The 18,751-nt window shown below is 36.6% G+C and overlaps 1 protein-coding gene across 7 annotated transcripts in view; it reads right to left on the bottom strand.

Annotated features, from left to right (window-relative positions):
• TMC1 (transmembrane channel like 1) overlaps window positions 1-18,751 on the bottom strand; it is a 396,445-nt gene that overhangs the window by 106,621 nt on the left and 271,073 nt on the right. For all 7 annotated transcript variants that reach the window (XM_021064884.1, XM_021064871.1, XM_021064852.1 and 4 more), the window contains 2 exons: window positions 15,287-15,452; window positions 9,727-9,855 (listed from right to left, as the gene is read on the bottom strand). In XM_021064884.1, the coding sequence (XP_020920543.1) occupies window positions 9,727-9,855; window positions 15,287-15,452 (295 nt within the window). The remainder of the gene's footprint in view (window positions 1-9,726; window positions 9,856-15,286; window positions 15,453-18,751) is intronic.

The raw sequence follows: 18,751 nt of genomic DNA, 5'->3' as shown, positions 1-18,751 counted from the left end.
ATTCTTAGATATACTAACATTCAGGGATTGGAAGACATACTGTGCTAACTTTTGCTTGGTTCATGTGCATTCTAATAAACATATTTAATGAATTCTGAATACTGTGAAAGAGAAGGATTCCTAGGGCACTGCGTCAGAGTGAGAGGAGCCATTCTGCTTTGAAAGTTTGAGTAAAATATTTCTGCACAACAACAGTGTGTTCATATTTACACCTTGGTTAACATTTCTAAGTATGGTGAAATATATTTTTCAAAATCTTGTGTGGTAATATTTAGAAATACTAGAAAGCCTTACTTTTCTGTTAGAACAGTGTATCTTTTGATCCAAGAAAGGGCAAGAGATTTTAAAGGATGGCAGTTCAGTCAGCTCTGCAAATAAGACTACCTGGTAAATTTGACCGCTTGCTATAAGACATATGTAGGTCTGGAGTCTCTCCTGAACATCTGGCAACACAACTTAGTTGAAGTCACCCACGGAACATATTATGCTCCTATGTGGATTAGTCTATCTGCTGAGTTGACTTGAAATCTTACTATCTCACAACTTCCTTCCATAGCCTCATTTCTAACCTTTCCTGAACCCTGTGATCAACCACTGGTCAAGAAACATTATAATAGCAGATGTATCAAATATAAAAATTAATTCTTCCCATAGGTCATGAATTTTTATATGGATTTCTGAATGTGAATAGATATGTATATATAATAGCATATACATAAACGCATATACATATATTGCAAAAGCATAACTAACGTGACTATTTGGGAGCAGCGATTTTAAAATTTTCTGTTTTCAGGACAGAGAAATCTTAGACACACTATATTTAATATGTAAAACTATTCCCTTTCTTCCACTCATTAATTTGTTATGATATTTTAATATAATGTTCTCCAAACATTACTTTTACTATATGCATATTAATAAGGCATAACCATTTTTATTCTATTGTAACAAGCTTATTTAAGTCCCTCAAAGTGGTATTCTACTTGCCATTTCTTGGTAATACATAGAAAAAGTCTTCAAAAAATGCCTTGGTTATTCTCTTATTATAAACCTATTGATAAAGGTAAGGGTTGTCTTCATAATTAGTACCTTATCTGAGATCTAGATGATACTTTCCCAAAACAACAAGGACAGATTTCTCAAGTTAAGATTCTTTTGTGCTTATCATATGCACATTTGCTTTCTTTTTACTGTTAATATATTAAGTAAACACACTTAAAAGCATTCCTAAATAATTTTAAGTGATAATTACTAAATTTCTCCTTTGAATTAGTTTTCAAAGATCATATATTTAAGATGGCCTAATAACAAGTTGTGAAAATTAACTATCACTGACAGCTAAAATTCTAAGGAGTGCAAATTAGGGAAATTCTATTTGTCAAAAATTGTTGGAGGCTAAGATACTCTGGTAAGCTGGAAAACAAATTCACTGGGTCTTACCATATATAATGCATTGACTGATAATAGTCAAGAAAATAGTGTACAATCTGGAGTTCCCGTCGTGGCTCAGTGGTTAACGAATCCTACTAGGAACCATGAGGTTACGGGTTTGATCCCTGGCCTTGCTTAGTGGGTCAAGGATCCGGCATTGTCATGAGCTGTTGTGTGGGCTGCAAATGCGGCTCAGATCCTGTGTTGCTGTGGCTCTGGCGTAGGCTGGCAGCTATAGCTCTGATTGGACCCCTAGCCTGGGAACCTCCATATGCCAGGGGAATGGCCCCTGAAAAGGCAAAAAGACAAAAAAAAAAAAAGAAGAAAAGAAAATAGTGTACAATGAAATGTAATTAGAACAAGATGAAAGGAAAAACACTCCAACCATCTAAAAGAAAACTTTAGAACTTTCTTAGGTCTAGTATTTATTTCTATTATATTTATTATCTTATAGTGTGCCATTTTAAAAAAATCCTTGTTTATTTGAATTCTGGTATTATTTTAATACTGGATAAGCAGATGTTTGTAGAAGATAGAAAATAAGATTGATTGCCAAGAATCTTGGTAAGCATCCTTGAACATTAGCATTTTTAAGACCCATTTTTCCAATGACTAATACCTTACCACCAGCCATCTGGGCAGAATTTCAGGCTTATTTAACTAGATTGTATGCCTGAGATATTGAGGTAGATACAAAAGCCATAAATCCCTTCATTAGTCTCCAAAAAAGATAGGAGCAATAGCCCTGGGTGCCACCTGAAAAGCCTGCAAAACCGGAGTAAAGAATAGAATATCTCCAGGCAACTAGGGTAAAATGGTACAATACAGATAAAAAAGATTCAATGAATCATGAAATGAAGAAGAATTCTTGGTAGGTGAAAGTGTATTTATCCCAAATGATTCAAAACTGACTTCCTTTACAATTGAAAAAAATTTCCAAAACACTTAAGTTCCATGAAAAAAAAAATAACCATTTTCTCATGTGGTTCCTTTCACAGTATTCTTTCAGGGAGAATTTCAAAATATTACTAGAGAAGTATTATTAAATTAAGCACAATAATGTCCTTTAAAAACGTTCTAAAAAAAGGACGGGCCTACACCAGGGCCACAGCAACGTGAGATTCTTAACCCACTGAGCAAGGCCAGGGATCAAACCCACATCCTCATGGATGCTAGTTGGGTTCGCGAACCACTTAGCCACGACAGGAACTCCCCTAACATGAATTTTTAAAAAGAGAAAAGAGCAGAATAGGAGGAAAAAAAAGAGAAAGATTGAAAATCTCTGAACTTGTTAATTTGGGAGAAATTCTAGAGTATATAATGAAAGACATTTAGCAGGGTGATAAGATAAAACCTAGGATAAGAAGTAATGCACTACAGACAAAAAATAAGAAAATTGTTGCCTGTCATTTTAGTAAACAAAGAATGTTGCGTGCCATCAAGCCTTCAGCCACTGTAGCCATTCTCCATGGTGCACCCTGAAGGGCTTCCGAATGGAGAAAAGCATGATACTGGCCCTAGATAAGATCTCTATCTAAGGAATAATTTCAACGAGTCCAGAATCTTGCATCTTTCCATACATAAAAAAAGACTAAAATCATTAAACTGAGACATTTTTTGGGTTTTTTTTGTCTTTTTTTAGGGCTGAACCTACAGGATATGAAAGTTCTTAGGCTGGGGGTCGATTCCAAGCTACAGCTGCTAGCCGCAGCCACAGCTCCAGCCCCAGCCACAGTCACAGCATATTGGGATCTGAGTTGAGTCTTCAACCTACACCACAAATCATGGCAATGCCATATCCTTAACCCACTTAAATTTTACGTAAACCCATATGGATGGATCCCGTGGTCCTCATGGATACTAGTCAGATTTGTTACTGCTGAGTCACAACGGGAATTCCAGAGATGTCTATTTTTTGTGATTAGTAGTAATCTTTTGATGTTTGCCTATATATATATATACATTAAAAATATTATATATATATATATCATGGATCTTCTTTTTACCTCTTTGGAATAGTTCCTCAGACCTATCAGAGAGGCTGTCTCCCAGGCTATAGTGCTCAGTAATAAAACATAACTTGCAACTTTTGCATTGTGTGTGTTTTTTGTTTTGTTTTTTTAGTTGACAGCATATTGCTCCTTTATCTAGAGTTCTGAAATGATTAATGTTTATTTTTCTCACAGGCAGGTCTGATTTAAGCATTTTTTGTTGATCATAGATTAAATAAAGGAAATATGTTAGATCATAATAAATAGTTCTTTTTTAGCTTCTGCTCTCAACTGCTGCAGATTAAGTTCCCTCTAACATAAACTTAGTTAATCAAAGAGCATTACTAGATTCCCCACTGAGGTGCTGGAGCTCACTCAGTCACTGATTGTTAAATTTTCAGGTGTTTTGTGAGTTGGTTCTTAAACTGTTGGTGGCTTGAATTGATTCACAGTGAGGGTATTTACACCACGGAAAGTGGCAAACACTGCACATCAAAGTTTTTTATCAGCATATTTCTGCCTTATACTCATATTTATCTAGGTCCTTAAAAGGTTCCTGTCAATGTTAATGATTCTCTTGCTTTGGGAATTAGTGTCTAACAACAAAAGAAATCTCTACTGATACTGATACTCATGCAAGAAACAGTAAGTAAATGCTTACGATGTACAGAGCACAAGGCTAAAACCTGAAGAAATAAAGAGCTCTCAGACACCTGATATATCCTGAGGAGCTCAAAATCTATTGTAAAGAAAAACAGATAAACTTACATAAAATTTAAAAATGCAATATAATGTAGCATGACATCAGATCCAAATGAATTATAGAGAGACTATTTGAGTCTGATTTCTATAGGATTTGGCAGAGAAAAGACCACAGTAAGACAATAACTTATGACAGAAATAGAGCTCAGCTGGAAGATGCATAGGATGCAGTAGAGGGGAGACTGAAGCAAAGTGGTTTCTGTTTTCCATACAATATACTTCCAGATAAAGCATTCATTTCAAGAAAATATACTTCTGTGCCTATTAGCATAAGAAATAGTTTTAGGAGTTCCCATCATGGCGCAGTGGAAACGAATCCTACTAGGAACCATGAAGCTGTGGGTTTGATCCCTGGCCTCACTTAGTGGGTTAAGGATCCAACGTTGCTGTGAGCTGTAGTGGTGGAGATCGCATACGAGGCTCAGATCCCATGTTGCTGTGGCTGTGGCACAGGCCAGCAGCTGTAGCTCCAATTAGACCCCCAGCCTGGGAACCTCCACATGCCGCAAGTATGGCACTAAAGGACAAAAGACAATAAATAAATAAATAAGAAATAGCTTTTAAAAACCCAACTGAATACCTCCTAAGGAAGCTTATTTGAAGGAGGGAGCAGAGATGAGATAAGTGGACAAAAGACAAAAAATAAATAAATAAATAAGAAATAGTTTTTAAAAACCCAACTGGATACCTAAGGAAGCTTATTTATTTGAAGGAGGGAGCAGAGATGAGATAAGTTAACACACTGAGAAAGAATGAAATAGAGTGGTCTAGTAAGCCACAGGATCACACTTCTTGAATCCTGGGTTTCTCAATGTTCAGATGCTTTGTCTCTCTTAACCACACAACATAGTCCTCCCTCTGATCTCTGCCTCCTTTGTCCTTAAGGGATTTCACCAAACTGCTTAAACTCTGAAGACAGCACTTTGAAAATCACAGGCCACAATCCAATCCTTTTATCTTACAAATTAATAAACCAAGGCTCAGAGAGGTATAAAGTTAGATGTAGAGCTTAGACCAGAGTTCGATCTCTCAATTTTCAACTCCAAACCTACCCCACTATAATAAAATAAAGTGGAGGCTTATTCAGGTTTAGTCATGAGGGCTTTTAATCTACTGCATAGAGTGTTCTGATATAGTTAAAGATCTTAGGTTTCAGGATGAATAATAAATAGACACATCATAGTCCATCCAGGTGTTTTATTTCACCCTTTATAGGTCAGAAAGTTCTAGTCATCCAACTTCTGTGTTAAACTCATTAAAGACAAACTCAGATCATGTTTAAAATCCTTGCTGTTGAATATTTTTCAGTTAGGTAACTAAGGAAAAATAGGAATTGACCTTCAAATAATTGGAAAATCTACCACTATTTCCCTTTCTCTGGCTGCTACCCACACATATTCTCACTCTAACAGTTCACAGAATAGAAGGTTATGCTTAATGAAGTATTCTGATCCCAGAGTTGAAGAAAGGGACTCTCAATCCTGACTGTATATCAATGACTTTTAGAGTAAAATTAAAAATATACATTCCTGGTCTGGGCCAGACACACCTGCCCCTCCACCCAGAAGGGTTTTTTGTTTTTCTTTTTTTTTTTTTTTTTTTTTTTTTTGCTTGTTAGGGCTGAGCCCACAGCATTTGGAGGTTCCCAGGTGAAGGGTCACATCAGAGCTACAGCTGCAGGCCTATGCCACAGCTACAGCAACGCCAGATCCTTAACCCACTGAGCCAGGCCAGGGATTGAACCCGTAACCTCATAGTTCCTAGTCAGATTCATTTCTGCTGCACCATGATGGGAACTCTGAGCAGTTTTATTTAATAGGTTTAAAAATACATGAATGTATGATACTATATCAACACACGAGAAAACATATGTTGAAAAAGACTATTCTACAGTGATGATGGAAAGGAGGTAGCTTCTCTTCAGCCCTAAGGATCCAATTCTGGTCCCTTGAAAATGCTGAGCTCCAGTTCCTGAGCCATGTTTGAGAATCCATATGATTTACAACCCATTCTTAAAGGTTTATATCTGTGTAATAACTGTTTATGTTAGCCATATTTTTACCCTAAGCCCTGAGGATGCTCATGCTCCTAGTGGTAGATAAGCTTTCAAAATGTGGGAACTATCCCTGGGTCTCCCACAACATCCAGAACCAAAAGTCACTATTCCTGAGGCTTTACTCTAAAACATATCTTAAAACCGTGACCCTCTGTAATGTCTGTTTTAGAAGTTTCACAAGATTTTCAGAGTCCACAGCCAGATGGGAAGCCTTGACACTCAGATACAGATCCGAACCTGTGAGGAAAATATCTGTTTCAGTTATATTGAGCCTAGTGCCTTGGATTCCATAGACTTTGCCAGGAGTGATGACCAGAGACTGCATCTGTGAATGACATAATCCTTAGACCCACCCTCTCAGAGTTCCACATCTCTGAAAGAAATAAAAGGTGGCAGGAAAGCTGTCTGACTCCCGTGTTTTAATAGCACCATAGTAGAGAAAACCTTACCTGCATGTACTACAAAGTACTGACCACTATCTCTAATAATGTGATTGGAAATCATGGGGGTGAAGCCCAATATAGCATTCAGAAACCTACAAAGGGAGACAGGTCAGGCACTGTAGTACCATCAACTTCATCACAGAGGCTGAATCCAAGAGAATTAGGCTAACCCTGGCCAATGGTACCAGCTGTACAGAACACTGCAAAGCCACAAAGCAGGAGCCATTTCTGGCTATGCAGATTCATCACAAGACAATGAGCGTTGCTGACAGGTGAGAAGTCACAGTTGTTTCTTCTCTGGGCCTAAACTATGTGAGCTGGCTTTCACTCCAACATTCTGAATCACTGTCTTGGTAACATGCCTAACTAGTTCCCCAGCAGCATGAGTAGGAGGCAGCAAACTTGAATGCTCACGAGGCCCATCCAAGGAACATGAACAAGTGATGTGGGCTGTTCAGGAACTATACACACCACACTGAAGAATGAATGCCCTATTAGCAGGGGGCAGTAATTGCTTGGCCCCAGCTGTTATTTTTGTGTAGGAATGTGACCAAATTTTCTACTTCTCCAGGAGAAGCTGAACATCTGTGTTTTTAAAATGTGAAATCTCCCATTTTTTAAAATTTGACTTTACTACAAAGAAAAAATATTACAAGAATATACCCCCAAATAGTTATAGTGGTAAATTTTATGCTAGGTATATTTAGTCACAATTAAAAAAAAAAAAAAGTAAAAAAGAAACAAAAAGCATGTGTGCCAAATAAAAACCACCTATAGTCTAAATTCAGCTGTGGACTTCCCATCTTCAAGCTCTGCCCTATTAACAGGGCCTGGTATTACTCTTCCTTCCATCCCAATCCTTATCTCTCCCCATATGTAAAAATCCCTGGACTCCAACCTAAGGCCTTAGGACCTGGAATCTGCCACAAGATTACCCCATGGGTATGTATTGGAAGATGTGAAAATGGCTCACCCTGAACTCTGCCAAATTGTCAAGATACCCTATTTTCTTTGTTGAAACATTAAAATAAATTGTACTTCCAGACTACTATGCCAGTGTGCCACTATACCCCAAGGCTCATGATGTTGCCTGTGGCTAAAACTGTCTCACACTTAGCCCGGCCAGGTGCTACACTGTCTCCTGTCACATTCCAGGGAATCAGGCAACACTGAGTTTGTCCTGAGATGAAATAATAACTACAAGTTGTGTTTCCCAGCCTTTTGCTATATTCTGGCACCCTGATAAGTGTCTCATATGAAATACCTTACTTTATGATTTCAATGACCTTGTAAGTTAGTATAATTCTATAAGAAACCTGAGGTCAGAGGACTACACAATTCATTCAAATTTTCACAGCTATTAAATGGAAGATCTGGATTAAAACTCAAGTCTGAAGCCCAATCCCTTCCCCACTGCCCAAATGGAAAACACAGGCAAGGAGGAGTGAGGGGTATTTCTGCAGGTGGAAAGGGAGGATATATTTCTTGGCATTTTTACTCAATTTCACATCATGCATTGAAATTTCACAACATTATCACTTTCCAATTTTACAACTTTCTATATACAGTTACCTGTAGTTCCCCAGTTTGGAGATTTCATGGTCAGTAATTTTTCAACTTCAGGAAACAACATAAGGTTGCCAAATTTCTATTTTGCCAAGTAAAGGTGTCTTTAAAACCCATCATGTAGCATCATTATAACTTCATTGAATGAAAATTATTTTAATAGACACAGATACAAACACACACACACACACACATACGTTAGCAGCTTCATGAGACCAGGAATGCTGCTTGCCTTTGCCTTCAACCTATGGCTGGCGTACAAGCACATGTACGGGGAGTCCCCACCCTACAGCTCTGCGGTGTTCCAAAAGTTTGCTGGAAAGACCACTGTTTGGACCTTAGAAAATCTTACTCCACAAAACAAAACAATACCGTTATAAATAATGCCTAGCTCCCCACCTCACAGGATAACCTGGAATATCTTCTTTCATTTTGGATAGCAAGTAACTGAGAACTCAAAAGTTTAAGCCATTCCTTTAAATAACACTCAAGCTTTTGCAGAGTCAAGATTAGTAATGCATTTTCCTGAGAGCTGCTTCAGCTCTTTTTTCATCATCATAGACAAAAACACTTTACTCATTTTAACATTATTATATATATATATATATGATACTATTTAACATCATTAATTCAAAAGGCTTGTGGAGGGATAGTTTTGGAAATTTATCACTATTTATAGAAAAGGTTCTGTGGAAAAAAATGCAAACTGCAGCACAACTGTGAGATGCAAACATGCCTGTTATCACAGGCATGGTCCCTTTTATTCATGTCCTGCCTCTTCCAACCACCATGACAAAGAAACACAGTGTGATCCTTAGAAGTGAATCCACTTCCATTCCCCAGAAAGGGGGGATATAATCATCTGACTTTCCATATCAGGAATTAATAAAGCCATGTGTCTCTGAGTGCATCAACACTTAAGAGTGAAATCGGGTTGTTGACATGCTACCAGGGAATAGCTATTAACATTATCCTTAACTGGAATCTTATTTACTGTTCTGTTGGCTTAGCATCCTCTCTCTGCTTTAATAAGAGCTGTCAAGTGAATATATCATTTGAGGCTGGAACCCTGCAGAAAAACAAGGGAGTGCAATCCAACAAACTTGTAAAATTCAAACATATTACCTCTTTCAGAGACAGTAATGAAAGTATTAAACTGAGGAAATTCTCAGTTCAAGGAACAAATGATTAAAGGTGATCAGAGGTTATAAGAACTCCAAATAATTAATTTAATTATGGCTGTTTTATTTTATAATTATTAGCCCAGCCTTTCTAGTGATACATGTATATGTATATATGTACAAATGTGATATATTATATATGTATATATAGCCATGAACATTATATATAATGAGCATTTTATATATCTGATGTATTACACATAGTATTGTCTATAATATATAGGTAACACTCAGAGAATTTGGGAGATCAATATCAGAGAAAGTGTTTCTAATTGTGAAAAATGACATCATACTTGAGAACTTCAATTTTCTTCTCCATTTTCCAAGGCTTGCATTTGACAGTAGCAATCATTTGTCTTTTTTCATCTAACTCTGCCTTCAATCTTTCCAATTCCTCTTCATCGATTTCTTCTTCTTCTTCCCTTAAAAACAAAAACAAAACCCTCCTTTAAAAAGTTAACTTGTGCTCGACTTCCAAACTTAAAGTATGCTATCAGATACTCAGTCAATCAATGTATATCAACTTGGTGGTAAAGTGAATGCTGAGATCCATAAGCATTAGAGTTTAGATCTGAACAATGATGCAGCATTTCTGGAATTATTGTAAATTTAGATAATAGTGTTTACTTTCTAAAGTTCTGACAATGTTTTATGTCCCAGTCTCAAAATCTCAGAACTAGAAAATCTGTGGAAAGAATTGTTACATATCTTTCAATGTATTTTCTTCTTTTCTTTGTTTCCTTATACATCCTCCCCCACGAATTCCACATTTCACTTGAAAACTTTATGTTTCAACAAGGATAATAAATTAGAGGTGAACAAGTCTTTGAAGTACCTTTAAAATTTTGTTAGCTCTGTCTCCAGAGAAGGATTGAAATAGGAAAAAAACAGAAAATCCTATTCCTCAAAGGTAACTTAATCTGTTAATTAAACTCAAAACTTCAATTGATAAAATTTAACTTGAAGTGTATTTGGTGGAAGTGAATCCTTTGAAGGGGCCTTCAAAGGAATTTAGTTTCTTACTGAGCAAATGAGATATATCTTTTCTGTGTTCCTGCTATTGCAAAAATACCAAAGGGTCCAAAACTCAAATAAAACAAAATCAAAACATGAATGACATGATTTTAAACTGAGGAATATAATGCCCTATTATAGAGTTCAATTTTTTTGATAATAGATTGTTTCAGTTAGGAGCTGCTGTCACTTACCTTAAAATTTACCCTTCTATACTTAATATTGTGATGCTGTGGCTATGCCTCCATAGGGCACATTTCTTTGTCATCCGAATCAATATTCTGACTGCCAGCAGAATACACTAAGAAGGGACTTGTCTTTCTTTTGGTTTCCTGTTTGCTCCCTGTGGTGATGTTTATCCTTTAGCAATGCTTCTTCACCCCAGGAGCTGCAGGACCCTCCTACAGCTGCAGGTAAAACTAGTTTGCCAATTTTTCCAACACTCGCAGAACCAGCTTCATCACTCTCCCCACAGACACCAACGCCACTGGAGCATGGCTCTCCTATACTGGTTTCAGTTCTTTATGCTTCAATTTTCATTTCAACCTCTTTCCACTGTTCCTCCAGCCTCTGGTGTGCTATTTGCTTCCTATAGTTGCTGTCACCATGATACTGAATAATCTCTTTTCACCTTTCCAGTATGCTAGTTAATTATTTATACCTACTAAACATTCCTCTTACTAAATACTCTTTCTTCAATTAATTGTTGAAGTTTCATTCTCCTAATTAGACCCTGACTAAGAAAGTATAATCTGATTCAGTATTTACCAGAAACATATTTTGTTGTTCACTAAACTCATGACCACACACAGTAGGACTATGGCAAAAGTTGTTTTTGAAAATTTCAGCTGAGTAATAGAAGGATATACCCATGGTTTTACAGCCCACCTTACAAAATAACTTCACAATCTCCTTTTTTTTCCCCAACAATCAAGTTTTTAATCAGGTAATGATTACAGAAACCAAAATTTATATTAACCCTTTAAAAAGAACACTTGCCATTGACAGTTTGGTTTTTCTGACAATTCAGACTTTAGCTTAGAATAGTAATCCTAGTTCAACAGAACTGAATAAGTACACTCTACTAAGATACAACTCTGATTGTCGTTAGGTTGTTCTGTTTTAATTATTTGATGATTACTATCTAAAATACTATGGTGCTGTACAACCATAACAAAATACTTGCAAAGAATGAAAGAATGATTTATTTGATGTTTGAATTTACCATGTAACTAAAGCTTATTTCTTTTCATGCCATTTTTTAGAAACCACTTACTGAAAATCTTCCTAACACTAATGTACTTGCCTGCTATCTTAAACCCAGTACTTTATATGTTTAACATATCCAATTCTATGATTTCTTCAAAAATCATATGAAATGTCTTCAATACCCCTTTTCTGATTATCTTTGTGAGAATAGTTTTCTCTACGTCTCTAAATCACTTTGTACTTCTCCAGCACATTTACACTGTCTTACGTCACAGTAATTTTTGTCTAAGTGGCTTCTCCCTTCCTATATTATGGACTTCTAGATAATGTAGGCAACTGCATATTCATGTACGTATCTTCCAAGGAAATTACCAAATTATCTTCCACAGAAGTGGAGCTGGGTAAATATTTATTGAATAAATGTTTACATATGGATTCTTTTCTGGATGGCAGGATTATCAACAAGTACACTAAAATATAACAATATCTTCCAAGATTATTATGCTCTGGAAAGACACTTATGCCTATACTAAATGATCTCACACTGGAATATTTTGAAAGTCTTTGTGTTAATTGTTGATTTCTCCAGGAAGATCATGCTGTGCTACAAGGTATAGCTGTTGTTGGCTAAGTTACCTTCAGATATGCAGGTAATTAAAATGTTACATTTTTACATAATTAAAATATAATAATGCATAATTAAATCACTGCATTACAGGGAAACTGCTTTTCTAGGAGCACTGAAAGAAATCCTATTAAAAAGATACAGTACTGATATACTTTATCTTCTAAAATTTAGGGCTAATTTGTGCAAGAATGGCTTTCTATCTTAGGTTTGACTTATTTAAACAACAGTTGTTAAGAAAAAAAGAGGCATAATGTGCTGAATTTCTTACTGCTATGAACATATTACTTATTCACTTAAAACTGGGTCAAGAAAAGCCTGTAATAATATAAATACTCTAAAATGCTAAACAAGGCAGCATTTTTTAACCATCTCCAAAGATAGTTAACATTAAAACCTTGGATTTAGTTGGTTTCAAATGTTTTGTCAGAGCAAGGGAAACTCCCTAAGGTGTTTCACTTGAACATTTAAATAAAAGAAGACTAGGAATTAATTAACCTAAATAAATATGCCCTGATTTGCCTACCAATGTTTCTCAAAATATACTTGCCAACACATTTTCTATTTTAAAAAAGCGCTTATCTTCAAAATGAGCAATAGAAAGTGAACCCTGAGATAGAAGTCAGAACCATCAATCATCACAAACAATTTATGATACTATTTAGAATAGTTGTACAAATTGTGGCCGTAATAATATAATTTGCAATACCTATAGAGTTAAAGTTCTTTTGAGCAAGTCTGGCTCTTTGGAGGATTGGGGAAGGTGGGAGGCAGGGGTGCTTGTGGCTTCTCAGAATAAGGATGAGAATGAGATCAGGTAAGGACAGATACTGTCACAGTGACAGGTCTGCCTCAGGAAACAGGGGCCAAGAACCAGTTGACTCACATGGTCCTATTTCTAGAGGTTGAGCACTGACATGTGGGCCTGAAGCAGAGCAAGAAAGCAGAGGAATTCCCACCCAACTCACCTTCTAAAATGGACATCTTTGAGGCACAAGTGGAAAGGAAAAGCAAATTCTGGAACATAACCTATATCATGCATATGTCTATTGGTGATGTTTTCTTAATCAATACCACTGTCACAAAGCATAAGTTTCACCAGTAGAAAAATATTATTAATAATAGTAATAACAATCACAATAAGACATGGAACTTAAAAGGGTATTTTTATTTTGTTTTTGAAAGGAAAAAAGTACAGAAATACTTGAAAAGAAGATAGGTATAAAAAATACCAGAGTCGGAGTTCCCAGCGTGGTGCAGTGGTTAACGAATCCAACTGGGAACCATGAGGTTGCGGGTTCCATCCTTGGCCTTTCTCAGTGGGTTAAGGATCCGGCGTTGCTGTGAGCTGTGGTGTAGGTCGCAGACTTGGCTTGGATCCCGTATTGCTGTGGCTCTTGCATAGGCCAGTGGCTACAGCTCCTATTCAACCTCTAGCCTGGGAACCTCCATATGCCATGGGAAGCAGCCCTAGAAAAGGCAAAAAGATAAAAAAAAAAAAAAAAATACCAGAGTCAAAATAATAGGTAGGTGATGTCTAAGTATTCAAAGGTAGAAGAAAGAGGAGGCACTTGGGAAGGAGAAGGTGAAAAAGAAAGGGAAGGAGAAAGAGGAAGAAGGAGATTTAAAAACTTAAATCAATAAAAATAAAAGGAAGAAATGGGTGGGATTACTCTTTTACTTTCAAAGGAACTATAGTCTATTAATGGCAAGCTTCTCTACATGACAAAATGTTTGTATAGTTTAATTACAATTATTTATGAGACAGAAAATAGTAGCTGTTATTGAATAAATACTGCAATGTGTCATCTTGGAACAACATCTTAGAATGTTCCTTGTCTTTTAAAGTCCTTGGACTGTTTTGGAGGAGTTTCTATCACCTCATGGTGAGTCCCATGGCCCTACCACGTGAGGGTGGCAGAGGAAATATTCTCTTAAACCCTTTTGAAGCGGTCTAGGTTTTCTATTAGTAAATATATTTTATATGCACACTTTTCCTACCTGCCTGACATCTGCAAATTTCCAGAAAGCAAAGACCAGAAAATTATTTTCTTGGATTTTTTTCCTAAACAGCATTTAATTTCTTACTCCACAGAAAGACAGCACTCAGTAAAATGTTGGCCTGGTAGAAGTGAAAGAGATTCAGGGTTGTACTAAAAAGGAAATGACAACTCCGGTAATCCTTTTTTTCTATAAAGGGACAGATAGTTAATATTTTAGACTTTTGGGAGCTACACACAACTCTTCCCATGGTCCTCTTTGTTTTATTTCAGTTTTATTAAAACTGTAAGAACCATTCTTACCCCTTGGGTTGGAATTAACCATAGTTTGCCAACCTGGCTCTGTTAGATAAGTGATTTGGGCTCACTGCTTAGGAGTTTTTCACTTAACTTTAATAATGATGCCCTTTAGGAGGTCCCGTCATGGCTCAGTGGTTAGCGAATCTGACTGGGAACCATGAGGTTGCGGGTTTGATCCCTGGCCTTGCTCAGTGGGTTAAGGATCCGGCGTTGCCATAAGCTGTGGTGTAGGTCGAAGACTCAGCTTGGATCCCACCTTGCTGTGGCTCTGGCGTAGGCCAGTGGCTACAACTCCAATTAGACCCCTAGCCTGGGAACCTCCATATGCCAAGGGAGCGGCCCTAGAAAAGGCCAAAAGACAAAAAAAAAAAAAAAAAAAAAAAAGTAAAATAATGCTGCACTTTAATTGGATAAATTTAAGATATTTAAATAACTATAAAATGTTAATGACCTATGATAATATAGATCTTTCATAAGGGACTTTCTCATAAGTCCAATATTAATATATATTCATTTTAAAATTTAATTTTAATGTTAAAATACATTTAAATAAGTGGAGTAAAAAGGCAGCATCAGATTAAACCTGTTTTTCTGAAAGTAGTTTTAATTACCAATTTTAAGGCCAAGGAGTGCCTAAATGGAGTGGTCTTTCATCATCAGCCATTTTTGAAGGGGAAACAATTTCAGTTATAGATTAGAACTTACGCTCCTCTCCTTAACCTCCTTCTTCTCTCTTTTTCTCTGGCCTTCCTTGTTTCTTCATCCTCTGGTTCAGGTTCTGGGTCATCCTCATTTATAACATCTCTGGTTCGTTTCCTCTTTGGTCTCAAACTCTCTCTTCGAGGTAGTTTGTTTTCCTCCTCTTCTCCACCTAAACACAGCAGTCAATGCTTTGGTGAGCAATATCAGAAAAGTACTCTCCTGCTACCAAAAGTATTCTTACTTTTTAACTATTATTGTCACTCATCTAAGACCACAATCCAACAATTTGCCACATCACAAGTAGATGCACCATGCTATATATATTTCATAGGCTTCCATTTAAATACACTTATCTAGATTCTCATTTCTTATGGTTCATCTACTCAAATATGTGACTGCAGATCCCCAAATTCTATAACACTCAGAATTCCGATCTTCATTTACTTAGGTAACTAGATGACATGGAGTTTAATATCCTATCATGTCCTCTGAAACCAAGTTTGGAGGTAACCAATTTGATAAATAAGAGTTGAGTATTTAACCACTATGTGTTTACTACTACTTCTATCTTCAAACAAAGGGTAAGAATGACCTAGGAATGCTACAAACCAGAATAATTTTGAGGGAATTAATTTAGGCCATGACATTCCTTCTAATTCAAATTATTTTCATTCTTGACTTCAAATATTTTTCTTCTTTTTCCTAAATATCTCTTTCTTTCTTCTCTTCTTTTTTGGCTGCCCCACAGCATATGGAGTTTTCCAACCAGGGATCAGATCTGAGCCACAATTGCAACTTATGCCACTGCTGTGGCAATGCCAGATCTTTAACTCACTGTGCTGGGCCATGGATCAAACCTGCATCCTAGCGCTTCAGAGACACTGCCAATCCCACTGTGCCACAATGGGAACTCCTCTTTCTATTTCTTAAATGAAACTGATAGTAATACCTTTAGCTTGATCACTCTATCTTTATGATTAGAAATAGAAAATTTGTAAGTATAAATTTAATGTAAAACAGAGAAAATGACATTATTTTATTTTATTTGTCAACTAACAATTAATGACTCATATGTCCATAACTTCTTAGCAATCTTCCAGTAGAGAGAGAATTCAGTTCCTTCCTTCACCATTTATAATATAAAATCCTACTTCCCATTGATTTTTGTTACTTTTTAAACTTTTCTGATATTTAGAGTTAATTATTATTTAAAAATAAATAAATATTATTCACAGCCATCACTAACTTCTTAAATAGAAGCTACAATAGGGAAAAATTTATGTCTTAATGGAAAACTATGAATTGTCTGAAGCACATCCCTCTGTGTTATCTGATTCTGATTCTACTGAAGCTATTCTATAACACTCTAAATTATAGGAAACTGGATAGCAATGCAAAATAATTCTTTTTACACATGCAGATAAACTCTGTTCTGTGGAAAAACAATCCCCCCTCAAAAAAATAGGAAAAGAGGAGTTCCCTGAGCAGTTAAGGACTCAGTGCTGTCACTGCTGTGGTTCTGGTTTGATCCTTGGCCAAAGAACTTCTGCATGCCGAGGGCTTAGCCAAAAAGAAAAAGAAAAATATCCCACAAAAAAGTCATGCCTCCATTTTCACAATCATTTCAACATTCCTGATCTATAAATATATCTGTTTGGATTTTCCTTTGAACTGGTAACTGGTTGTAAACGCCACACTAGATTTCTTATTAATTTGTTCAATATGTTCATTTTTACTTATTATGTATCATTATTTTATCTTCTCTTGAAAATTACCTTTTAATAATACTTGTTGAAACTTTTTTATTGATATTTCATATCTAAGATCTAAATATTACCTACATTACTAAAATTTGGCTAGCAAAGTGAAACAGGAAAATAACTTTTCTACTTAGGTTTTGAAAATTATACTCTGTCATCAAAACCAAAAATGAATTTCCATCTGTTAAATACTGTGGCAAATGCCGTGTTTGGGGTTTTTTTTGGCCACACCCATGGTATGCATAGGGCCAGGAAATGAACCCATGCCACAGCAGCAACCCAAGCCACTGAAGTAACAAGGCCAGATACTTAACCTGCTAAGCCACACAGGAACTCCCAAATGTCATGTTATTTGAACCCCATTCTAGCACTCTGAAAATGTACTCATCCATTATCAGTCATTTTAGTCACTAATTATAGAAAGGATAAGAGCTTGATAGAGATTAAAAATCAGTTTCACCTACAAATAACTATAGAAGTCAAGCAGCTACGTAGTACTCTGCAGTGTAGTATAATTTGTACTAAGGCTAAATTATTAAACTTGCAGAGTTTTACCACAGATGAAAAGTATATCATAAGCTTTATCTTTTACCACTTAGGACAAAAAGAAATCCTTTAGTGCTTTAACTAGTTTCCAAATATTCAAAATCTTTAAAAAAGTAATGGTTTACAGTTGCCTACCAAATGTGATTTGCATTCAATATTATCTTTTGGAATGGGCTCATTCAGTTTTGAACAGTAGCAGAATATGCCACCTCAAAAAGAAATTCTGAATATACTACCCCAAAATATGCCACTTTGGTATATTGACTATTTTGAATTATAGACACTTGAAAAAAAGTAAATGCAGGAAGAGAATTTCTAAGAACTCCTCTTATCTACCTAAAGACCAAGCCTGGAGTTCCCATCATGGTGCAGTGGTTAACGAATCCGACTAGGAACCATGAGGTTGCGGGTTCGGTCCCTGCCCTTGCTCAGTGGGTTAACGATTCAGCGTTGCTGTGAGCTGTGGTGTAGGTTGCAGATGCGGCTCGGATCCAGCGTTGCTGTGGCTCTGGCATAGGCCGGTGGCTGCAGCTCCAATTAGACCCCTAGCCTGGGAACCTCCATATGCCGTGGGAGCGGCCCAAGAAATAGCAAAAAAAAAAAAAAAAAAAAAAGAAAAAAAAAGACCAAGCCTTCCAGAGTTCCTGTTGTGGCTCAGTAGTTAACGAATCCGACTAGGAACCATGAGGTTGAGGGTTCGATACCTGCCCTTGCTCAGTGGGTTAAGGATCCGGCGTTGCCGTGAGCTGTGGTGTAGGTCGAAGACTTGGCTTGGATCCCACGTTGCTGTGGCTCTGGTGAAGGCCAGCAGCTACAGCTCCGATTAGACCCCTAGCCTGGGAACCTCCATATGCTGCAGGAGTGGCCCCAGAAAAGGCAAAAAGACAAAAAAGGAATAAAATAAAATAAAATAATAATAATAATAATAAAGAACAGGCCTCCAAAAGGAACTCAATTTGTCATAAATCCCCTCCCTGAGAGTTTCATCCCCAAGGAAGACTGACTGTTATGACAGGAGAGGAGACTAGAGGTTAACATCACATTCTGACATATTTCACACAAACCATCATAACTCCCATCTATTTTCCTAAAAATTATTTATTCTCTCCCTAGACCTACATCCCCCTCCCTTTTCCTTATTAAAATGGTATTTAAATGTCTA

This window comes from Sus scrofa, chromosome 1, assembly GCF_000003025.6.
Source record: "Sus scrofa isolate TJ Tabasco breed Duroc chromosome 1, Sscrofa11.1, whole genome shotgun sequence".
Classification (NCBI taxonomy): Eukaryota; Metazoa; Chordata; class Mammalia; order Artiodactyla; family Suidae; genus Sus; species Sus scrofa.
Note: the sequence above shows the minus strand (reverse complement) of the source record. Positions and strands in the feature narration are given on the sequence as shown.